Source organism: Solenopsis invicta, chromosome 3 (genome assembly GCF_016802725.1).
Source record: "Solenopsis invicta isolate M01_SB chromosome 3, UNIL_Sinv_3.0, whole genome shotgun sequence".
In the NCBI taxonomy this organism is placed as follows: domain Eukaryota; kingdom Metazoa; phylum Arthropoda; class Insecta; order Hymenoptera; family Formicidae; genus Solenopsis; species Solenopsis invicta.
In genome coordinates this window covers 29,904,426-29,922,542 of record NC_052666.1, presented here as the reverse complement: position 1 = coordinate 29,922,542, position 18,117 = coordinate 29,904,426, and the positions used below count along the sequence as shown (strand labels likewise).

Here is an 18,117-nt window from a genome sequence, read left to right as displayed (position 1 = left end):
AAAATTATAAATAGAAATTTATTTTCATATCTAACGCGAATTGTAAATCGTCTAAAGCTTTACAATAAATTAAGAAAAAAATTGTTAACTTGATTAAATTTTTTAACTTGATTAAATTTCTATAGTTAAAATATTTATATTTAACTTGAGTACATAAAATACTTGAACTTTTGTTTAGTTTACGCATTTATATAATTAACTTAAATACATAAATATTTTAACCAAAGAAATATAATCAGGTTAAAAAATGCAATTAACAACTTTTTTCTCAGTGTATTAAAACTACTAAATATAATCTTTACAATACATAGTACAATGTGTAATTTTATATATAATATAATAAGTATATCATTATATACCATTATAAATATATGAAACAATAGCAATACAGTAAACAAAATATGTTTTTATTCTTGCACGCAATTTTTGGCTGATCCATCCTCTTAATTGTTAATTCGCTTTTGCGCTCGAGTGCTTTTTCGGGAACTATTACAAATAGCGAAGAGCACATCGTCGAATCACGGATAAGCTCATCTTAATAGAAAAGAAAGTGTTCGCACGTGACTCGCACGTGCGGCTACAACGCGTTGCCGCAGAGGGTTGCGTACCGGGTTAACCACTTCGGCGACATTTGGCCCTGCCGAGCAAACCTGTAATTATGCGTACCGTAACAGGTACAATCTGATTTCACTGACGTGTTATTAAGCGTCAGATAATAATGTTTAATAATGGATTGCCGGCGTAGCCAGCAGCATGTTGGCCGCTGCACGCGTCGTTCGCTAACTGGACAATATTTACTGCAATTTTATATAAAAGGTACCACGTGTCGGGAATAAAAAGAGAGTGTCACCTGTTTTGAATCGAACGTAATTCTTGTCGTGAAAAAAAAATCATTAAGAGGATCATGTGGAATTTATGTCGGTTGTAGCAGAAAATCTGCAGAAAGAGAAAGTTATTTATGAATAAAATAAAGCTCCAGCGGTTGTATATTAGATTCACAAACATTACACTTCGCAAAAATTATTACAAATAAAACATGTTCTTCGTCGCGGTGCAACAACGCTTCTTATAATTTATATTTCTTTTTTTAAAGAAAATTATCAATCTCCTTTTGACATGACAAAAATATCGATTTGTAGTTTATTCTGCAGTATAATTGCGATTCAATTTGAAAATTATTTTCTTAATTTGCAAGAACAATAATTACTTATTTATATTATTTTTAATAAAAAAACATTAAAATTATTGATTTTCTTAATATTTACTTTTTAAAAAATTCTTTCTACTTTTTACATTGTAACAAATAATCGTAGTAGCTTGAAACTTTTCTATTTTATATGTTTAGTATTTATAATAGTATTTTAATATTTGGTAATTAATGAATTCATAGAGAATGATTTCCTTTTGATAATGCCGTCTGCTAATAAACTAAACCCTGTTACAAATATCCTTGCATTTCCGGATGATTTCGAGCCTCATCTATTACACATCGATAATTAACAGACCCGAAATTACGAGGTGAGGGTACGTCGGACCCGGATGAATTATAGTTCCATCTGTGACGCTCTTCTCCAGAAAGAATCGGGAAAACGGCGCTTCCAGTTCCCACGGTTGTAATTAATATCCCCATTCGTTAATAATTGCATTTTATATCTTAACGCTTTTTGTGCGTAGTATCACACATGTTGAAATAACTGAAGTATTTTAATATGCCGGCGCTTTGTAATTTACACTCGTAATATGCTCATGTACATAAGTTATTCTTTTATAAAAAAAAAATAGTTATTTTAAATTATTATCTAAAGTAGTCATTTAAGATCATTTAAAAAATAACTAATTAAAAATACATAAGTAAAAGAATAAAATTTGAAATCTGGTTAGAGAAAATCCGGTATTAATATTTTAATAATTATAGCAGAGAACTGTTTGACGAGGTGTTATCGTTAAATCGTATTGTTTTAAAACTTTATTTATGATTCGCATGAGGCTACAATATAAAATCCTATTCATAACATTTGATGCTATAAGTAGGTATGTGCGTATTTGATGCATTTTAATACATATTTTATGCATGTTATATTCTAATTCAATTGTTGTTTCACACGACACATAAAATTATAAATGATAAAATACAATTCTAAATTTTGAATTTAAAACCTCTACGGTGGCTTCTATAAAAACCAAAAAATCAAGAATCGTTTTTCTCTTTTTCCTTTGCTAATCGCGTATACTTTAATCGAATGTAGCGGCCGCAGCTTGTTCCGGTATAATCCGAAATGAAAATACTGCGTCGGGACGGATCCATTGTCCAGCAGAATTTTTGATCCTCGAGATTGAGAGGCGACTAAAGGGGATCGGATTTAAATGGCAAAGCCCGTGGCCACGTGTACGCGCTTAAATGCGATTCTGACGATGACGATTCGCGTAATCTCGCTTAGCATCGACAATCGAATAAATATTATCTCTACGTCGAAAGATGCCGTCATCGTTTGCAATATAAAAACGTACTATGCAATAAAATACGCCAGAGTGCAGCGTTCCCTTTGATTTTGATCACACATCTAAACCGGATTATAATCAGAATTAACAGCTCGTTTCTGTTTTATAGTATTTTTAATATATATTTTTAATATGGATTTTTAGTAATTTTAATTTTAAGTAGTTTTAAAAAATTACTTAAATTAAAATTACTGAAAATCTATATTAAAAACGTTTTTAAAGGGAGAAATAAAACATGCTTTCAAAATATATGTTTCAAGTCTTTTGTTAAGTTATATTTTAGTAATTAGGTCACTGCACAGTCAATAAACAAATAAGAAATTGGACCAATCAATGAACAAACATAAAATAACTTAATATAATTACATTTTCAAATAAAAAAATTACATTTTAATAAAATCTCCATGAAAATTAGATTTTAACAATATCAATTAATTTTGTAATTCATTATTTTGAAGTCTTATTATTTTAATAGTTTTTCTAAACAGTCATTTATTGGCAACTGTTCAGCGACTGGTGCAACGACCCTACTGGAATCAAAAATATCGTGAAACTTATTTCACTTAAGTAATAAAAGGCGACGTTACAAAGAAAGCGTTTTACATAATTTTTACTGTTATATTTAAAATTAGTACAATACAATTTATAATGCACTTTTATAGTTTGTAATAGTATTTTCAATTGATTTCTGAGATACATTTAGAACACAGATTTCCGGGGCAATCGTAAGAGGATCCGGATTAACCACTCCATGGATAAAGCGATTTTTCACGGTGCATCTCTGGGGAGGATGAGACGACGGCTAACACCTGGTACACGGAACAACCCATTAAAACGCACCCGTAAGTGTCTATTAATTTATACCCAGCGGGAGTGTGAAATCGATTTGTGTTTATGAATTGCATCGAGATCCGCAGCGAGACATACATTTTAAACGATATTTTTCCGCTCGATCATTAATCTTATCGACTAGAAAAATTATATGTATATCGTGCAATTGCTATTACCTTTATAAATAAACACTTCGCAAAAAGACGTGTTTAATTTTACAATATTAAAATGTTTTATTTTTGTTTCCATGTTTTTTTAAATACTTAAAATTGTTTTGGTTTTAAATAATATTTATATTTAAAGCACTAATACGTTCAAAAATAAAATCTTTTATCTCTTAAATGTAAACACCATTTAAAACTTAAACACTTCAAGTATTTAAAAAAAATGGAAATTAAGCACTTTCTTTTCAAGTGTCAAAATATATTATGTACAATTTTTACAAATAATACTTATAAGTGTCTGAGACAAAAGAATATTTTATATTTTTATTTTGAGTTACATTTATAAATAATTCTTAAGATTTGCAATTTCAAAATTTAGAAGAGTATTGAAATTTTTACATTTGAGTTCTCTCTCTTTCTTTCTAAATTTATAATAGATAAGACTAAATGGTTACAAATATTAAAATAAATAAAGAAGTAGAAATAAAAAATTCTTGTTAAATCACATCCGTATTACTTCTATAAAAGTACCCGATAAAAAATTTTTTATATATTGCATATAGTTATACATATATAATTGTATATCAAATATGTTCATATTATATATTAAAATATGCATAATAATATATAATTATATATAGTTATGCATGATTTTAATATATACAATTATATATAATCGTACATAATTATGTATCATTATGTATAACTATATATAATTATATATAAACAGTTTTTTGTCGGGTAGTAATTAGCATTATTGTCTTGAATCATCCTAAGATTCTACGTCTCTAGGGCGATCATTCAAAATGCAGTTCCTGGAAAATAGCGACGATCACGAGTGGTGAAGTTCTCACTGTTCCCTCACGCTGACACAATGACGGACCGTAATAACAAATCGATTGTACGGATGCCGAAGACACGCACCCGTCGCGAGAGGGTCGTTTCCCCAGGAAAAACTAGGGAAGGCGGTGCATTGGAGCGTGGAGTGTTTTCGGGGTGTCGTGCCCCCTTCACGCGGAGGTCGCGTGTGAGGACACCGCAGGGGGTAACATCCAGCCCCCGAGATATACCGGAAACGGTTAGGCGGCACCGGATACGGGAGGCGCATTATTAGACAGGTGGCTGGGACTCTGTGGAACATGAGAGCTTGATGACTAGGACAAATTCGGCCTTGTCAATGAAGTATAAACAGAATATTGGAAATGTATATAAAAAAGCAAAATATAATTACTTTAGAAATTACATATTTGTAACATAAACTTATATATAAATTAATTGTATAAAATATTTATACATTTAATATATATTTTATAAAATTATATCACTTTTGGAAAAATGTGCATAATAAATAAATACAATATATATAATGAAAATGTAAGTGCTGTACTTGTAAGGCATCGTATCTTTCTAGCAAACAATTCATATATTTCTAATCATCACTGATGATAAAGTTTACTTTAAATAATCTGCAATTTACAAAAGATTTCAAAATCTAATTTTATGTATTTTGTATTTTGATTTTGTGTATTTTATATTATACGTGTATCTTGATTTGTCAAATATTTTTGTATTTTATACGATATATCGAATATTCTGTTCAAATAGAGTTCTAAATTCTGACTTTTATCTCGTGTAAAGCAACGAGAAATAACGTTAATTTGCTACTTGAGTTTAATGAATTCTACATGAAGGTAAATGTATATGGTTATTATGTTTGATCATATGCAACAAGAAAAAGAATAATTTATTTGTCAACGATCCTTATCTGATGCAGATGTATACGTAGTAAAAATAAAATGTTCTATTCATATATATATATATATATATATATATATATATATCTATCAAGATATGAATGCCGAGATAACTTTATCGCAGTTTATCAACGAGAATTTAGGAGATTATTTAATCATTCATCAAATGCTATTCAAAGCTCACATGCGTACGAAATATAATGCACGGTATATAATGATATTCCATTATATCAGATATATTCTACGATTGTTGTCTTTTTAATCATTCTAATGTATAAAAATTTATTTCAGAATTCAAAATAATATTTTTCTTTATCTCAACAATGTCTTCTTTAGAAGACATTGTTGAGATAAAGAAAAATATGTTCTTGTTATGTTAAACAATTATTTTAAAACAATATTTTATTTAAAAATAATCAGCATTTTTTAAATCTATATAAAGAGATTTAAGTTTACATTTAATTTTTATTAAAAAGATTTTCAAACAAATTTTTAAACATTTATTTAAAAGAGTTTCTCACACATATTTTTAAACATTTATTTAAATATTTATTGTTTTTTTTTCTTTTTTTATGTAACGTCTACTTTAGTTCTTTTTTTACTACTTTAACATTATATTTTTAAACAAGGCATTTCGACGATTTAATAAACATACATTTATACATCATAGAAACGTCGGCTAAACGTTTTTTTAAACATTTATTAATTAAACGTAATAACTGTGTTACTTGGGTTTCCAACCTTGATTGTAATAACTCATAAATTATAATATCAACGATCAACAGATGTACACGTGTAATTAATATGATAATCATTTATCAAAATTACCAATCACAAAAATTTTCCTAATTTTCAAAAATTTTCCTTTATAAACTTCGTAATATAATTATATATAATTATGCTTATTTGATATATATGTATAAGTATATAAATATTTTTTTCCGAGATGTAATAAAAAATTTATAAAAATATTTTAAAGATTTTGAAATAATGCCAGAATCATTATAACATAAAATTTAAATGTATGTTAAAAATGTATTAAAAAATATTTCTTGTATATATACATATCTATCATTTATTTATATTAAATAAATAGATATGCAAAAGAAATATTTTTCAATATACTTTTAAAAATATAATACATTTAAATTTGATATAATAATTGTGGTATTATTCTAAAATCTTTATAAAATTTTTACCACATATTTCTTGAAAAAAAATATTGTGTACAGAATATTTAAAAATTTTTATGATAAATGTTTTGTGCTATCTAGAAATAATAAAAATGCAAAAAAGGACAACGTCACACGGTATTCCCAAGCGGTCACCCATCCAAGTACTAACCATGCCTAACGTTGCTTGACTTCAGTGATCGGACGAGAACTGGTACTTTATCAACGTAGTATAAACGTTGTCCGCATATGTGAATATTGAAATTGGTATTTATTGGATTTGCAATCCTATCTGCTCAAATTAATTTCTTTATATAACAATAAATAAGACATATCATTGAAAAATTGTTAGTCGGTTAATCAATGCGTATGACAAGATGAATATCATTCGATATTATCTTTTATTTTTTATATTTTGTGTTTTACTATAATATAGTTATTATACACTTTCAATATTCACATACTCGGATAACGTTTATACGTTGTAAAGTACTATAACGCGCATCAAAGTGCTCGGTGTAAACAGATAATATTGAATGGTTTTTTTAATATTTGAACATTTCCTATGACAGCCATATTGCTTTTTTGTGTCTGAATGATTTTTTGATTGGTCAATTGGGTCTCATGAAAATGCAACTTCTTGTTTCTTCATGAATACCGGCCAATACCGGCCGCCATTTTGACATCAATCGGCGCGTGATGCTCCGAAGATTTTGATGGTTTCGTGCGAATTAACAACAACTATTGAAATAATCTCGTATTGGAGGAGACGTGAATCATGGCGGAGTATTTAGCGTCTATCTTCGGTACCGAGAAGGATAAGTAAGGAAAACTCGTTTCGCCGAATTGTAATTGAAGAGTAGACACAAGTGACTTTTATCCTAACCTATCTATATAATTTTTCCTTTTCTCTCTTCTTCAGGGTAAACTGCTCCTTCTACTTCAAAATTGGCGCATGCCGCCACGGCGACCGGTGCTCGCGTATCCACAACAAGCCTACATTCAGTCAGGTATGTATTGCATAATTAGTACAATTAGTATAATATAACATGTAAGTAAATTTTTTAACTCCTATTACACATATTGTGTGCAATAGAGAAACTATTTAACTTTTATTCAATTACTTTCAAAAATGCCACTGTAGTGACTATTATCAAGAATATTTTCTAAACATTTAATATAAGTAATTGATACATATTTAATATATTTTTCTGATGTTTATCATTCATCTTATACTCCTGTATTTACAATTTTCAACTTTCCAATCTCGAGATTTATAAAATGATGTCTTGGTTTTCTAAAGCCCACTTGCAGCAACATCAGATTAACTATAAACTTGATTTAACTTACTTTCTATCTTTTTCTAGTTCTAAAAATTAGAAAACGTTCTAGTTCTAAGAGTTAGAAAGTAAGCTTAGTCGAGAGTTTAAAGTTAACCTACATTGTGGTGCAAGCAAACCTTATACAATCAAAATATAAACTTATAAATCTCAAGATTAATATTATATAATTTAAACCCATAATTAATTTTTTGTTGAATGTTTCTATGTAACAGAATTAACTTTCATTCAACTGTTAGAAATAGTATTATTCTATAGTCACTTCTATCAGGAATATTTTTTATATTTAATATAAATATATTAATATAAAGTTGATATATATTTCTGATGCTTATCATTGATTTTATATTTTTTTACTATCTTCAACTTTCTAATCAGCTTTTTATAAAATTAAAATGTATAAACATATAAATCTTTGAACGTGAGTTGGAATCAAACTATGCATTTATCATTTACAAGTTATGCTATACTTTCAAGTATTATTCCTATACCATGCATTATTCTTATAAATATTTAATATATTTAACTGTGTCCTTTTCAGACATGTCTGCTTCAGAACTTGTACGTGAACCCCCAAAATTCTGCCAAAAGTGCAGATGGCTCTCATTGTAAGTATTATAATTTTACAGTTATTATTTTAGTAGAATTATTGTATTTTTATTATAATTATAAAAATGACTTTTGTTTTACCAATTCCATTGATAGAGCCACTGCATCAGTCAATAAACAAATGAAAACAACTTGATATAATTATATTTTCTAGTAAAAAGATCTTTAATCATATCTGTGAAAATTAAATCTAAAAAGTATCAATTCATTTACAATTTATTATTTTAATGTGTTAATATTTTTGTAAAATAGTCGTTTACTGATAATTGTTTAATCACTGGTGTAGTAATCTTTTGTTAAGTTTTTGTCTAAAGATTGAATAGATAGGCTATGATGTACTCTTGTTTTAGTGGTCGCAAACGTATCTGATGAAGAAATGCAAGAGCATTACGATAACTTCTTCGAGGATGTGTTTGTCGAATGTGAGGATAAATATGGCGAGATCGAGGAGATGAACGTGTGCGATAATCTCGGTGATCACTTGGTGGGCAATGTGTACATCAAGTTTCGTAGAGAGGAAGATGCAGAGAGAGCTGTGAATGATCTAAACAACCGCTGGTTTGGCGGTAGACCGGTGTACGCTGAACTCTCGCCAGTAACGGATTTCAGGGAAGCCTGCTGTCGTCAATATGAAATGGGGTAACTCAATGTAGAATCTATTTATTTCATATAGTCATTTAATACTTCGATATAGACTAATATTAACTTATAAGACGCGAAATATTGCAAAAATTATAATCTGCAATTATGCAGGTATATTTACAACAATAGAAGCAGAAATATAAAATTTTTCTAAAATAATAATTTTGTGCAACTAATTTCGAAATAGTTTTCGGTAAAATTATGATAAATTATAATATGGTGAATCTCTTTCTCTCTCTTTCCCACACACACGCACACGCGCGCGCACACACACATACACACACACACACACACACATATCTTATAAGTTATTAGTGATATTACAGTTAGTGATATATTTGCAAAATTAAGTTCGAAAATTATTCAATAATTGAAAAAAATATTTTAACTGTATTATATGTGTATAAGATTTAATCAACCCATTATAAATATAATTATTCTGTGTATATATATATATATATATATATATATATATATATATATATATATATGTAAATGCATAATTATTTCTAAATTATAATGCAGAAATATTGCAACATGGAATATTTCACATTCCGCATGATAAAATTTTAAGTAATCAAATAGTTTTTGAAAATTATAAAATATACCTTAAATTAAATGTCTAATTTTTGACAAATACTTAAAAATTTGAATCCAACAAAACTGCTGCATTATGGAATATTATCTTAGCACAGTTAGTGTGAAATTTTCTGGAATTCATAATGCTATTACTATACCATGTTTGCATGTATGTTTATTAGGATAATGTGTAAAGTCGATAATATTTCATCTTCTTCGTTTTTTTTTCCATTTCAGAGAATGCACGCGTTCCGGATTCTGTAACTTTATGCACCTGAAACCCATCTCGCGCGAACTGCGACGCTACTTGTACAGCCGCAAAAAGAGCGGCAGGGGACGATCTAGATCGCGTTCGCGCTCACGTGGTCGAGATCGCAAACGCCGATCGCGATCGCGTGACAGACGATCGAGATCCAAAGATCGTCGGAAAAGAGATGACAAAGGTAGGGACGGCCGATCTGGAAGATATTGATTATAGAAAATTACGTTCGTACGAATATTCATTCCAAGCGATCTGGCATCATTTAACGGACGGACTTGACGTGCCCTTCTGCGTGCACTTCAGACGAAAAAATGTCTTGTGTATATTTATACGTGTAATCGATAGAGAGTCATCATTTAGTACTCTTTTCATGTTATGTCAAGAGTTTTGTTAATAATTTAGCGATTCCGAAATAAATAATCTAAACATGTCTCTCGCGCAATGAAAAATAACAGACACAAATAAAATGTAAGCATAGAAATATATATATTTTTTATTTCGTGTTATATTTTCGTATAAATTATCGAACTTAATTAAACACATACCGTGAAAATCGATGCACAGTTGGGCTGGTGCGTAAATTTATGAATGCCACAAAAGAGCTGCATATGCTTTCTGAAGATATCTCTATCTCTTGTGAAGAGCACATTATATAAACGTCCACATACATAATTACCTTCTTTCGAAAAGCAGGCGACGATAGTATTCTCTTTGTCAATTAATTATCTGAATTTTATTTCCAGCTTAAGTTGTATTTTGAAGTAATTATTTTATTTTTATTTTATCGCGAATATTGTTACATTAATAAAATGTAAACCATATGACATATTAGAAAGTAATTCCAGATTATATCTGTCATACGAAGAAGCCTAATGTGAAGTATGGCAACTGCCGAAAGAAATAAATTATAAAAATGAGTTTTATTGAAAAAAGATTGTGATCTAAAAACAATTATCAAACGTTAATTAATTAAAAAAAAAACCAATCCTGTTTCTCTTTTATAAAACGACTTTGGGTTGTACACGAGAACAGAAATGCCTAGCCATCTGAATTTGCAAAGTTACATTCAAAACGCATGCTCTAAATATTCGTGAATTATGGCCATCAAACGAATTACAAGATAAAGTAATAAAATTAATATATTGATTAAAAATATTAATAAATTTATTAATTTTTAAACCATTTTATTTATTAATATAATCTGATTAAATTGCTTGTGCACGCAATAAAAATTATTTGTATATAAATATGTATCTACAAAAAATGTTAATTTATTAATATTTTTCTAAATATATCAATTAATACTCATTTATAATCTATTTGGTGGTTATGTGAGTTAAATAATTATAAAGCACGCGTTTTGCAGATGGATAGGCATTTCTCGTATGTACAAGAAAATACTATCAGCAGATGGGTACATCCACAAGAATTATATGTACAGCTGCAAAGTAACATCTTTTTTTATGAAAGAATATATATATATGTATATATACTTTACAGGATTTAAACAAATTATTCCAAAATTCGCTTAATTCAATGCAGGCTGGTGCACATGTGTACTTATGTCATAAGTATGTCAGTTAACATCGCGCGTATAAAATTATGATATGCAAATATAATTATGATCAATGACGTAATGAGAGATGCACGCAGTAATCATTTTATTCTAATTCGATATTAAATCTATCCATAGTTATATTGCTTCTTACTCGAAATTTCACGTATCACCGAGTATCGTTCCAAGTCATTCGATGCGCGCGTGCAAACGTCACGTTTTTTTTTCCTTTTTTTTTCGCAAATATCACATCGGGTATAGTATCATCATTAAGATATACTTTTGTACAATTTTTTCAAATACGTTTTTCTTTCCATATCTGTCAAACATGTTTCGTATCTTTTAGATTATGTCCCCAACCAAAGGAAAAAAAATTATATCGCGAAATATACGATAAAGATCGCGTGATATTTACGGATTTCGTAATATACGTTACGCACGCTTAACCTCCTTCCCTTTCTCTCAACTATTAACAAGTCTCAGCATTATACAGTGTAAAATTCGTATGTTACCAAGATGGTATAATTGAGTCCGACGGAAAAAGATGCATCTTCGTGGTTTATTCCCATCTGAATTTCTCCAAAATATACTGTATACAATATTTTAATTGTACTTATATATATTTATATATATACAGTCTCGTGTGTACGTGTTCGTGTATATGTATATATATGTATGTGTGTATATATGCGAGCGTACTCGATTTCTCTTGATAGAACAAGAAATTGAGCAGTACGCAACACAGTCTAGCTCGTGTTATCTTAGAAGGTACATAATCTTTTTTTTTCTTTTTTTCCTTTAAATCTTGCTTAATTTTATTTGCCCTCTCGTGTTTTTACGATAATATAGTGCTCCAAACACATTCTTTAATTAATTCATATCTAACAAGGAATAAGCAAGAACTAGAAAATTAGTTTTAATTAAAAAAAGTTTCAATTTAAAAAATCTGCGAACAACTTGAAAAATACTTATTTATTAAGCAAAACATTATGAGTGCACAGCCCCTTGTTTAAAAATTTTTTTTTTATTGATAAAGTTGTTTAAAATCAGGTTGCATACTATATAAAGATATTTTATAATTTATAAATTAGCCACCGTGACTGTACTAATAAAACATCCACGTCGTAACTTTTAATTTGCGTGTCTCAGGTGCTTCTGAAGCGCGATACTCTTATTTTCTTCATTAAATATTCAAATTTAATTTTTGTTCAAAATTTTACAAAAAAAGAACTTTCGCGTATAAAAAGATCTTTATTGATGTTCTTAGTAACAAAACGCATTGTGCTTTGTTTTTATTTAATCTTCATTATTGTGAAAAATTTGTTATAACAAGAATGCTTTTATGAATAAAATGTAAACTGTCCAATTTTTATTAATATTTAATTCGCAACAAGTTTGTCATGTAAAAGCATTAATTTGGTTTTGGACTCGAGACATGCGAATCAAAAGTGACGCAAATGCTCTACTTAGCACAGCCATGAGAGCTAATTTACAATAGTTATAAAATACTTCTTTATGAAATACGCAATCTGACTTTGAATAACTTTTTAAATTTTTTATTAGAAAAAACAAGGAGCCGTGCATTCCTAATGATTTGTTTAATTAATGAGCATTCTTCAAGCATTCATAAAATCTTTTAAAATTGAAAACTGATTTTCTAGTTCTTGCCAACTTCTTGTAAGCACAGAGGTATTAATTTTTCCATTAATTCTCTTAAGACAGGCTAGTTGACTGTCTGTGTCATGTGTAATGACAAAACTTGTACGCGCCGTAAAAATATTTACATTATTTAGATTAATAATTAATGGTTACGATACTTTAATACTAAAGTATCGCTGTACGACACTTTAGTAGTAGACAGTAGTAGTGTTCAGCGGGAGATATACGAGATCAGTGTTTTTAGGGGGGCTAATCGGCGTAGACAATGAACTGTTGATTGTCCACATCTGCAACTTCAACCTGGACAAATTGAGGCTGTTGAAGTTGAATTTGTTGTACTTGTCTCCCAATCGCGTTTCGAGATCTGAAATTATACAAAAAAAAATCTTGTTAAATAACTAGTTCCCTTTTTTCTACTTTATATTTTGACACATTGATCTTTTAAATTATATAATCGAGCATTTAAGCAGTTTATCTCTTTGATATTCTACAAACTATAATTGGAATCAGCAATATTCAGCATAATTATTATTTAAATTATTCTTTGTTGCGAATAGCTCTTAATTAATAGATTTTCACACTTTTGTTTTTATTTCAAATTTTACGTAACAAAGAAGCGAAACTTACTTGGCCTTTGCGTGAGTTAATATATGCGACTTAAGATTCGTCGATTGTGCGAACTTTTTACTGCATCCGTCAAACGGACACACGTACGGCCGGTCGCCGGTGTGGATTCTCACGTGAGTACGAAGATTGAAGTCAAGACTAAACCTCTTGCCACATCCCTCGAACGTACACTGAAACGGTTTCTCGCCCGTGTGCACCAATTGGTGTCGTTTAAGCTTAGAACTTTCGACGAAAGCCTTGCCGCATTCCGCGCACACGTGCACCCGCGGCCCGTGCGTATGCAAGTGCTTGCGCATCGCACTGTTGTCCCGGAACATCTTCGTGCATCCTTTATGAGGGCACGCGATCGTTCGCTCGACACCATCCATCACCGGGGGTTTGCGCACCTTCAGCTTGTGACCTGGCCGCGCGAATTCGGCGAGTTGTTTCGGATCAGAAAGATCCAAACCGGGCATACCGTCTGATACCGAGCTGTTTGAATTGAACTTGGTATTGGACTTGCCCGTCATGTATTCCGTGTAGTCGGGATCTGGTTCTGGATTCGAACCTTCATCTGGAACATCCACATCCAGGTCAGGCGCTAATAGGATGTTACCTTTAACAGCAACAAACGGAGAGCGGTCCCAAAAAAGCTACGATAATTTTTTGATTTTTTGGTAACTATATGATATGCATGCAATTTAATAATAGGTTTGTTCGCGTTGCTTGAAGTTTTCAAAAATTTTTGTACTTGAAACGTGATAAATATATATTTGAGTATTGGAGAGAGCAAAGATATTGAATGCCAAAAGTGCAAACAACGCGAACCAAAGACTGTTTTCCAACAAGATACACAGATGACACAGTATAACATTATATCCAACACAAAGTGTTTCAACTGTTACACTACTTGACACTGTAAAAAGCTAAGTAGGAGCGTGTAAAATATATCAGTGTCATCAAACTTCCGAAACATTTTGGAGGTAATTATGTTCATTTATAATGTGAATATAATCTAAGTTGCATAGAGGAAGATTATTCAGTCATTAGTGTATTATAAATCAAGTCTAGAATTCAAATTGCGTTCTAAAAAAAATCTTACACAGCGAGTGCTTTCCATTTAGTGACACAAGCATTCTTCTATCTTTGTTACTCATTGAATATAAAAAAAAAAAGTAGAATTGTTTGTATCGACTTGTGTCATTAAATGGAAAGCACCGACTGTAAATCATTGTGTCCCAATTGGAAAACAGCCAGAATTGCCAAGATGGGGAATTTTTCCGCAAATTTAGATTTTGTTTTTATCACATGGGATTTTTTGAGAGAATAAAAATATATATATATAGATCTTTGTATTTTTCTTCTAAACTGTTCATTCTTCCAAAAAATTCCCTTGTAATAATGACAAAACCAAAATTTAGAAGAAAATCTCCATACAGCAACTTTGTGTGAAAAGATCTAATTATATCATATAGTTTATGATATATAAATTACATATTTTGTAAATATGTAAATATAAACTCTGCATATATGTATATTTATGAAATTATATCTGGCGAGAGAGAGAGAGAGAACAAAATAAATTTGGCAGGGTTGTTAGGACATTTAGAAAAAAATGTATGCTAAAATTGCAAGATAAAAATTTCTAAAATTATTTAAAAAATTAAAATAATTTTATAACTTAACATTATTGGATGTATTTACATACATTTTGAAATTTTCTCTAAATGAAGCAATTAAAACTATCACATTTGTACATTGTACTATTTATCAATAATTTATCTAATTTACAGAAATAGAAATATCAAATTTTTTCAAACTATAAAAATACGTTTTAATGTATTTAAATCAGAATTGGGTAAGTTAATATAGTTTTTCACTAAATTAAGTTAAAGTTAATGGCTTGACTAAATTTTATAATCATAAACATCAATTTATGTAATGTTAAAAGTTAATTTTTAAAAGCATTACTTATATTAGAAATTCATAATTTTTTTAAATTAAATTATTCAAAATAATCATCAAATATTTTATTTATGAATTAAGTTTATATGAAAGAAATATTAGTTTTTGCGTGGGAATGTATTTTTACTTTTATAATTTTATTTCTCTTTTACATAAATAAACTTTTAACTTGAGATAAAGTTAATAAATTAAAGTTTATGGATTTCAAAAACAACTTGTTAAAAGTAAAAATTAAATCATTAAAAATAAACTAAAAGTTATTCACTTTTTTTAAACTTTATTATTTAACTTTACTTTTTGTAGTTTTTCAATAGGCTGAAATAAACGAGCAACATGATGTTAAATGTAAATAATCTATATATTTGTATTCAAAAGCCTTTTGCTTTATAATCAATACAAATATATAAATTTTATATTTAACTACATTATATATTTTATTTTAACTTTTTAACTAGTTACTACCCTTGATTTAGATATTTTAAATATATTTAGATACATTTTTCTCTCATTGCAAGTTTAACAAAAAATATGTTTTATCATTCAAGAAATACAGGATAAGACCCTATGCACAATAGAAGAATTTTAGATATCAGGAATAGAAATCAGTTCCTATTTCTTAGAACAGTTTCTTCAATAAATAAATAAATAATAAGTTATTTATCTATAATGTCTTGTTCGACACACATTTGTACCTTATATTTTATTTATATCCATTGTGCGTATGTTTAATGTTCATTGAAGACATTGAATCTAAAATTTTTGAATTCCTATTTGTTTAGTATCTTAATATTCTTCTATTGTGCGCAGAGCCTAAGGGTAAGGGAACGCACAGTGAAACGGGATACCCGTTATATCGCGTCCTTAGTAACAGTCTTCGAAATTCTTGTCAAAGAAATTACACGACTGCAACGGGCCAAAATTTTCGAGATAGCTTTACAAAACGCGTTTTTAACCACACATTTAGAATATTTAATAAACGAGAGGCGCGAATCAATGAAATATCGTTCTTGCTCGTGTCGTCGTTGACTGCAATTTGGAACACCCGGTACATGCGCTCGCGATGCAGCATGGATCTATCGTGACGTCAGAAGTCGAAGCGTTGCTCCGGAGCATCGCCCGGGCGCCTTTTGTGCGTCTCGGGTTGTCGAGAGCTCCATTTCTTTCTTTCTTTTTCTCTTTAATGAAACGCAGCCCAGAATCGCTCTATCTACTTAATCGTCTATCCATTTTTTAGACGCAAAATCTGAAGGAATCGAAACGCATCGGCTTCGACGGGACGTCGAGTACCGCAACGAGCCGTAACGTCGCTCGGCTCGTTCGCCGCCGTCGCCGCCATTTGCTCGTAGCGGCGGACGGGCGGGCGATCCACCGCGTAAAAGAGGCCATTTTCAAAATATGGCTGCCCCCGTGGGGCCAAGCATAATGGCGTTCGCGCGATCAAAACAAACAACGCAGCCTGTCAAGCCGGCTGGCTCGCGCGACCTGCCCAAGTCGCCGATTCCTCCGCGGGGAGTTCGCTTTTCACGGCCCGTGCGAGCGACGCAGTATCGATCTCAGCATCGCACCGGAAGTGCGTACCCGCCCGTGTGTGCGTGGAGGATACGACGAGCGCCAGGAGGAACGAGGGGAGAGAGAAGAGAGACAAAGAAAGATGAAAAAAGAGCCGTCCTTTGGACCGAAGGCCCTCGGCGAAGGGAGAGCGATGACGAAAGGAGCGGAAAAAAGGAAAAGAGAGAAAGCGAGAGAGAGAGAAAGAAGAGAAAAAGAGAAAGGAAAAAAAATGACTAAGGAACCTGAGGATATGCCAGAAATTCATCGGGACGCGTGACACACGCGGCCACACATGCGACGCACTCACCATCGTCCGTGCCGGACGCCCACATCGTTACCGAGAACTCGCCCTCGAGCGTCTTGATCTGCACCTGCTTCTGTTCCCACTTCCTAGCCTTGGTCTCGGTGGCCATCTCGCCGAAGATCGCGTGCTCGGACGTGCGGAAGCGCGCTCCACCGCTCTTGCGGGCCTTCTTTGCGGCCTTGCGCGACGGCCCCGGGCTGGACTCGACATAAATGTCGTTGTCCGGCACCGGAATCTGGTCGTACACGCTGAGCGGGTCGGCGCCGACGATCTCCTCTTGTGTCTGCAGTATGATTTCCTCGCGGCCCGGCTCCGGCAGTGGCTGCAGCGCTATCATCGGCTGCCCGTCCTCACCCTCGATCGTCGTCTCCACGGTCTCGCACGGTATCTCCACTGGTATCGTCTCTATCTCGACCTCCTGGATGTCCGGTTGAATCTCCACTTCGGTTATTATGTCCGAGGACGCCATATTAATCTCCGGCGGCGACGCCATGTTACGCTTACCAAAATGGCTGGCCTGGCGACACAGGCCTCACTCGGCGGAGACTCGGGGGACTCGAGCGCGTCTCCCGCGGCCACGTGACCCACAGATTCTCACGTGACACCCCCGGCCGCCAGGAGGCGC

The 18,117-nt window shown here is 31.6% G+C and overlaps 2 protein-coding genes and 1 non-coding gene across 4 annotated transcripts; 1 reads left to right on the top strand and 2 right to left on the bottom strand.

The window, feature by feature from the left end:
* Positions 1 to 6,543: 6,543 nt before the first annotated feature.
* Positions 6,544 to 6,664, bottom strand: LOC113003286. The gene has a single exon (XR_003268377.1). It is a non-coding gene; the product is annotated as a 5S ribosomal RNA (ribosomal RNA).
* Positions 6,665 to 7,084: 420 nt separating this feature from the next.
* Positions 7,085 to 10,358, top strand: LOC105204545 (splicing factor U2af 38 kDa subunit). The gene is made up of 5 exons (XM_011173642.3): positions 7,085 to 7,242; positions 7,343 to 7,430; positions 8,302 to 8,368; positions 8,720 to 9,008; positions 9,828 to 10,358. The coding sequence occupies exons 1-5, from the start codon at positions 7,199 to 7,201 to the stop codon at positions 10,060 to 10,062; spliced, it is 723 nt and encodes a 240-aa protein (XP_011171944.1). The 5' UTR covers positions 7,085 to 7,198; the 3' UTR covers positions 10,063 to 10,358.
* Positions 10,359 to 11,308: 950 nt separating this feature from the next.
* On the bottom strand, positions 11,309 to 18,037 carry LOC105204543 (transcriptional repressor protein YY1). Of its 2 annotated transcripts, none has more exons than XM_011173640.3 (3): positions 17,496 to 18,037; positions 13,694 to 14,288; positions 11,309 to 13,430 (listed from the first exon to the last, which is right to left on the bottom strand). In XM_011173640.3, exons 1-3 carry the CDS (start codon positions 17,983 to 17,985, stop codon positions 13,316 to 13,318), a joined length of 1,200 nt encoding a protein of 399 aa, XP_011171942.1. In that variant the 5' UTR covers positions 17,986 to 18,037; the 3' UTR covers positions 11,309 to 13,315. The 2 variants fall into 2 exon arrangements, with proteins under 2 accessions (XP_011171942.1, XP_011171943.1); XM_011173641.3 differs by having other exon boundaries at positions 13,694 to 14,246.
* Positions 18,038 to 18,117: the final 80 nt, after the last annotated feature.

Excerpts from the sequence above, each read along its gene's own strand:
- LOC105204545 (XM_011173642.3), top strand. The coding sequence starts at position 7,199 with ATGGCGGAGTATTTAGCGTCTATCTTCGGTACCGAGAAGGATAA. Across the intron at positions 7,243-7,342 it reads TTCGGTACCGAGAAGGATAA|GGTAAACTGCTCCTTCTACT; the intron begins GTAAGGAAAACT and ends TCTCTTCTTCAG. Across the intron at positions 8,369-8,719 it reads AAGTGCAGATGGCTCTCATT|TGGTCGCAAACGTATCTGAT; the intron begins GTAAGTATTATA and ends CTCTTGTTTTAG.
- LOC105204543 (XM_011173640.3), bottom strand. The coding sequence starts at position 17,985 with ATGGCGTCGCCGCCGGAGATTAATATGGCGTCCTCGGACATAATAACC. Across the intron at positions 14,289-17,495 it reads GGCGTCCGGCACGGACGATG|GTAACATCCTATTAGCGCCT; the intron begins GTGAGTGCGTCG and ends TTGCTGTTAAAG. Across the intron at positions 13,431-13,693 it reads TTAACTCACGCAAAGGCCAA|ATCTCGAAACGCGATTGGGA; the intron begins GTAAGTTTCGCT and ends GTATAATTTCAG.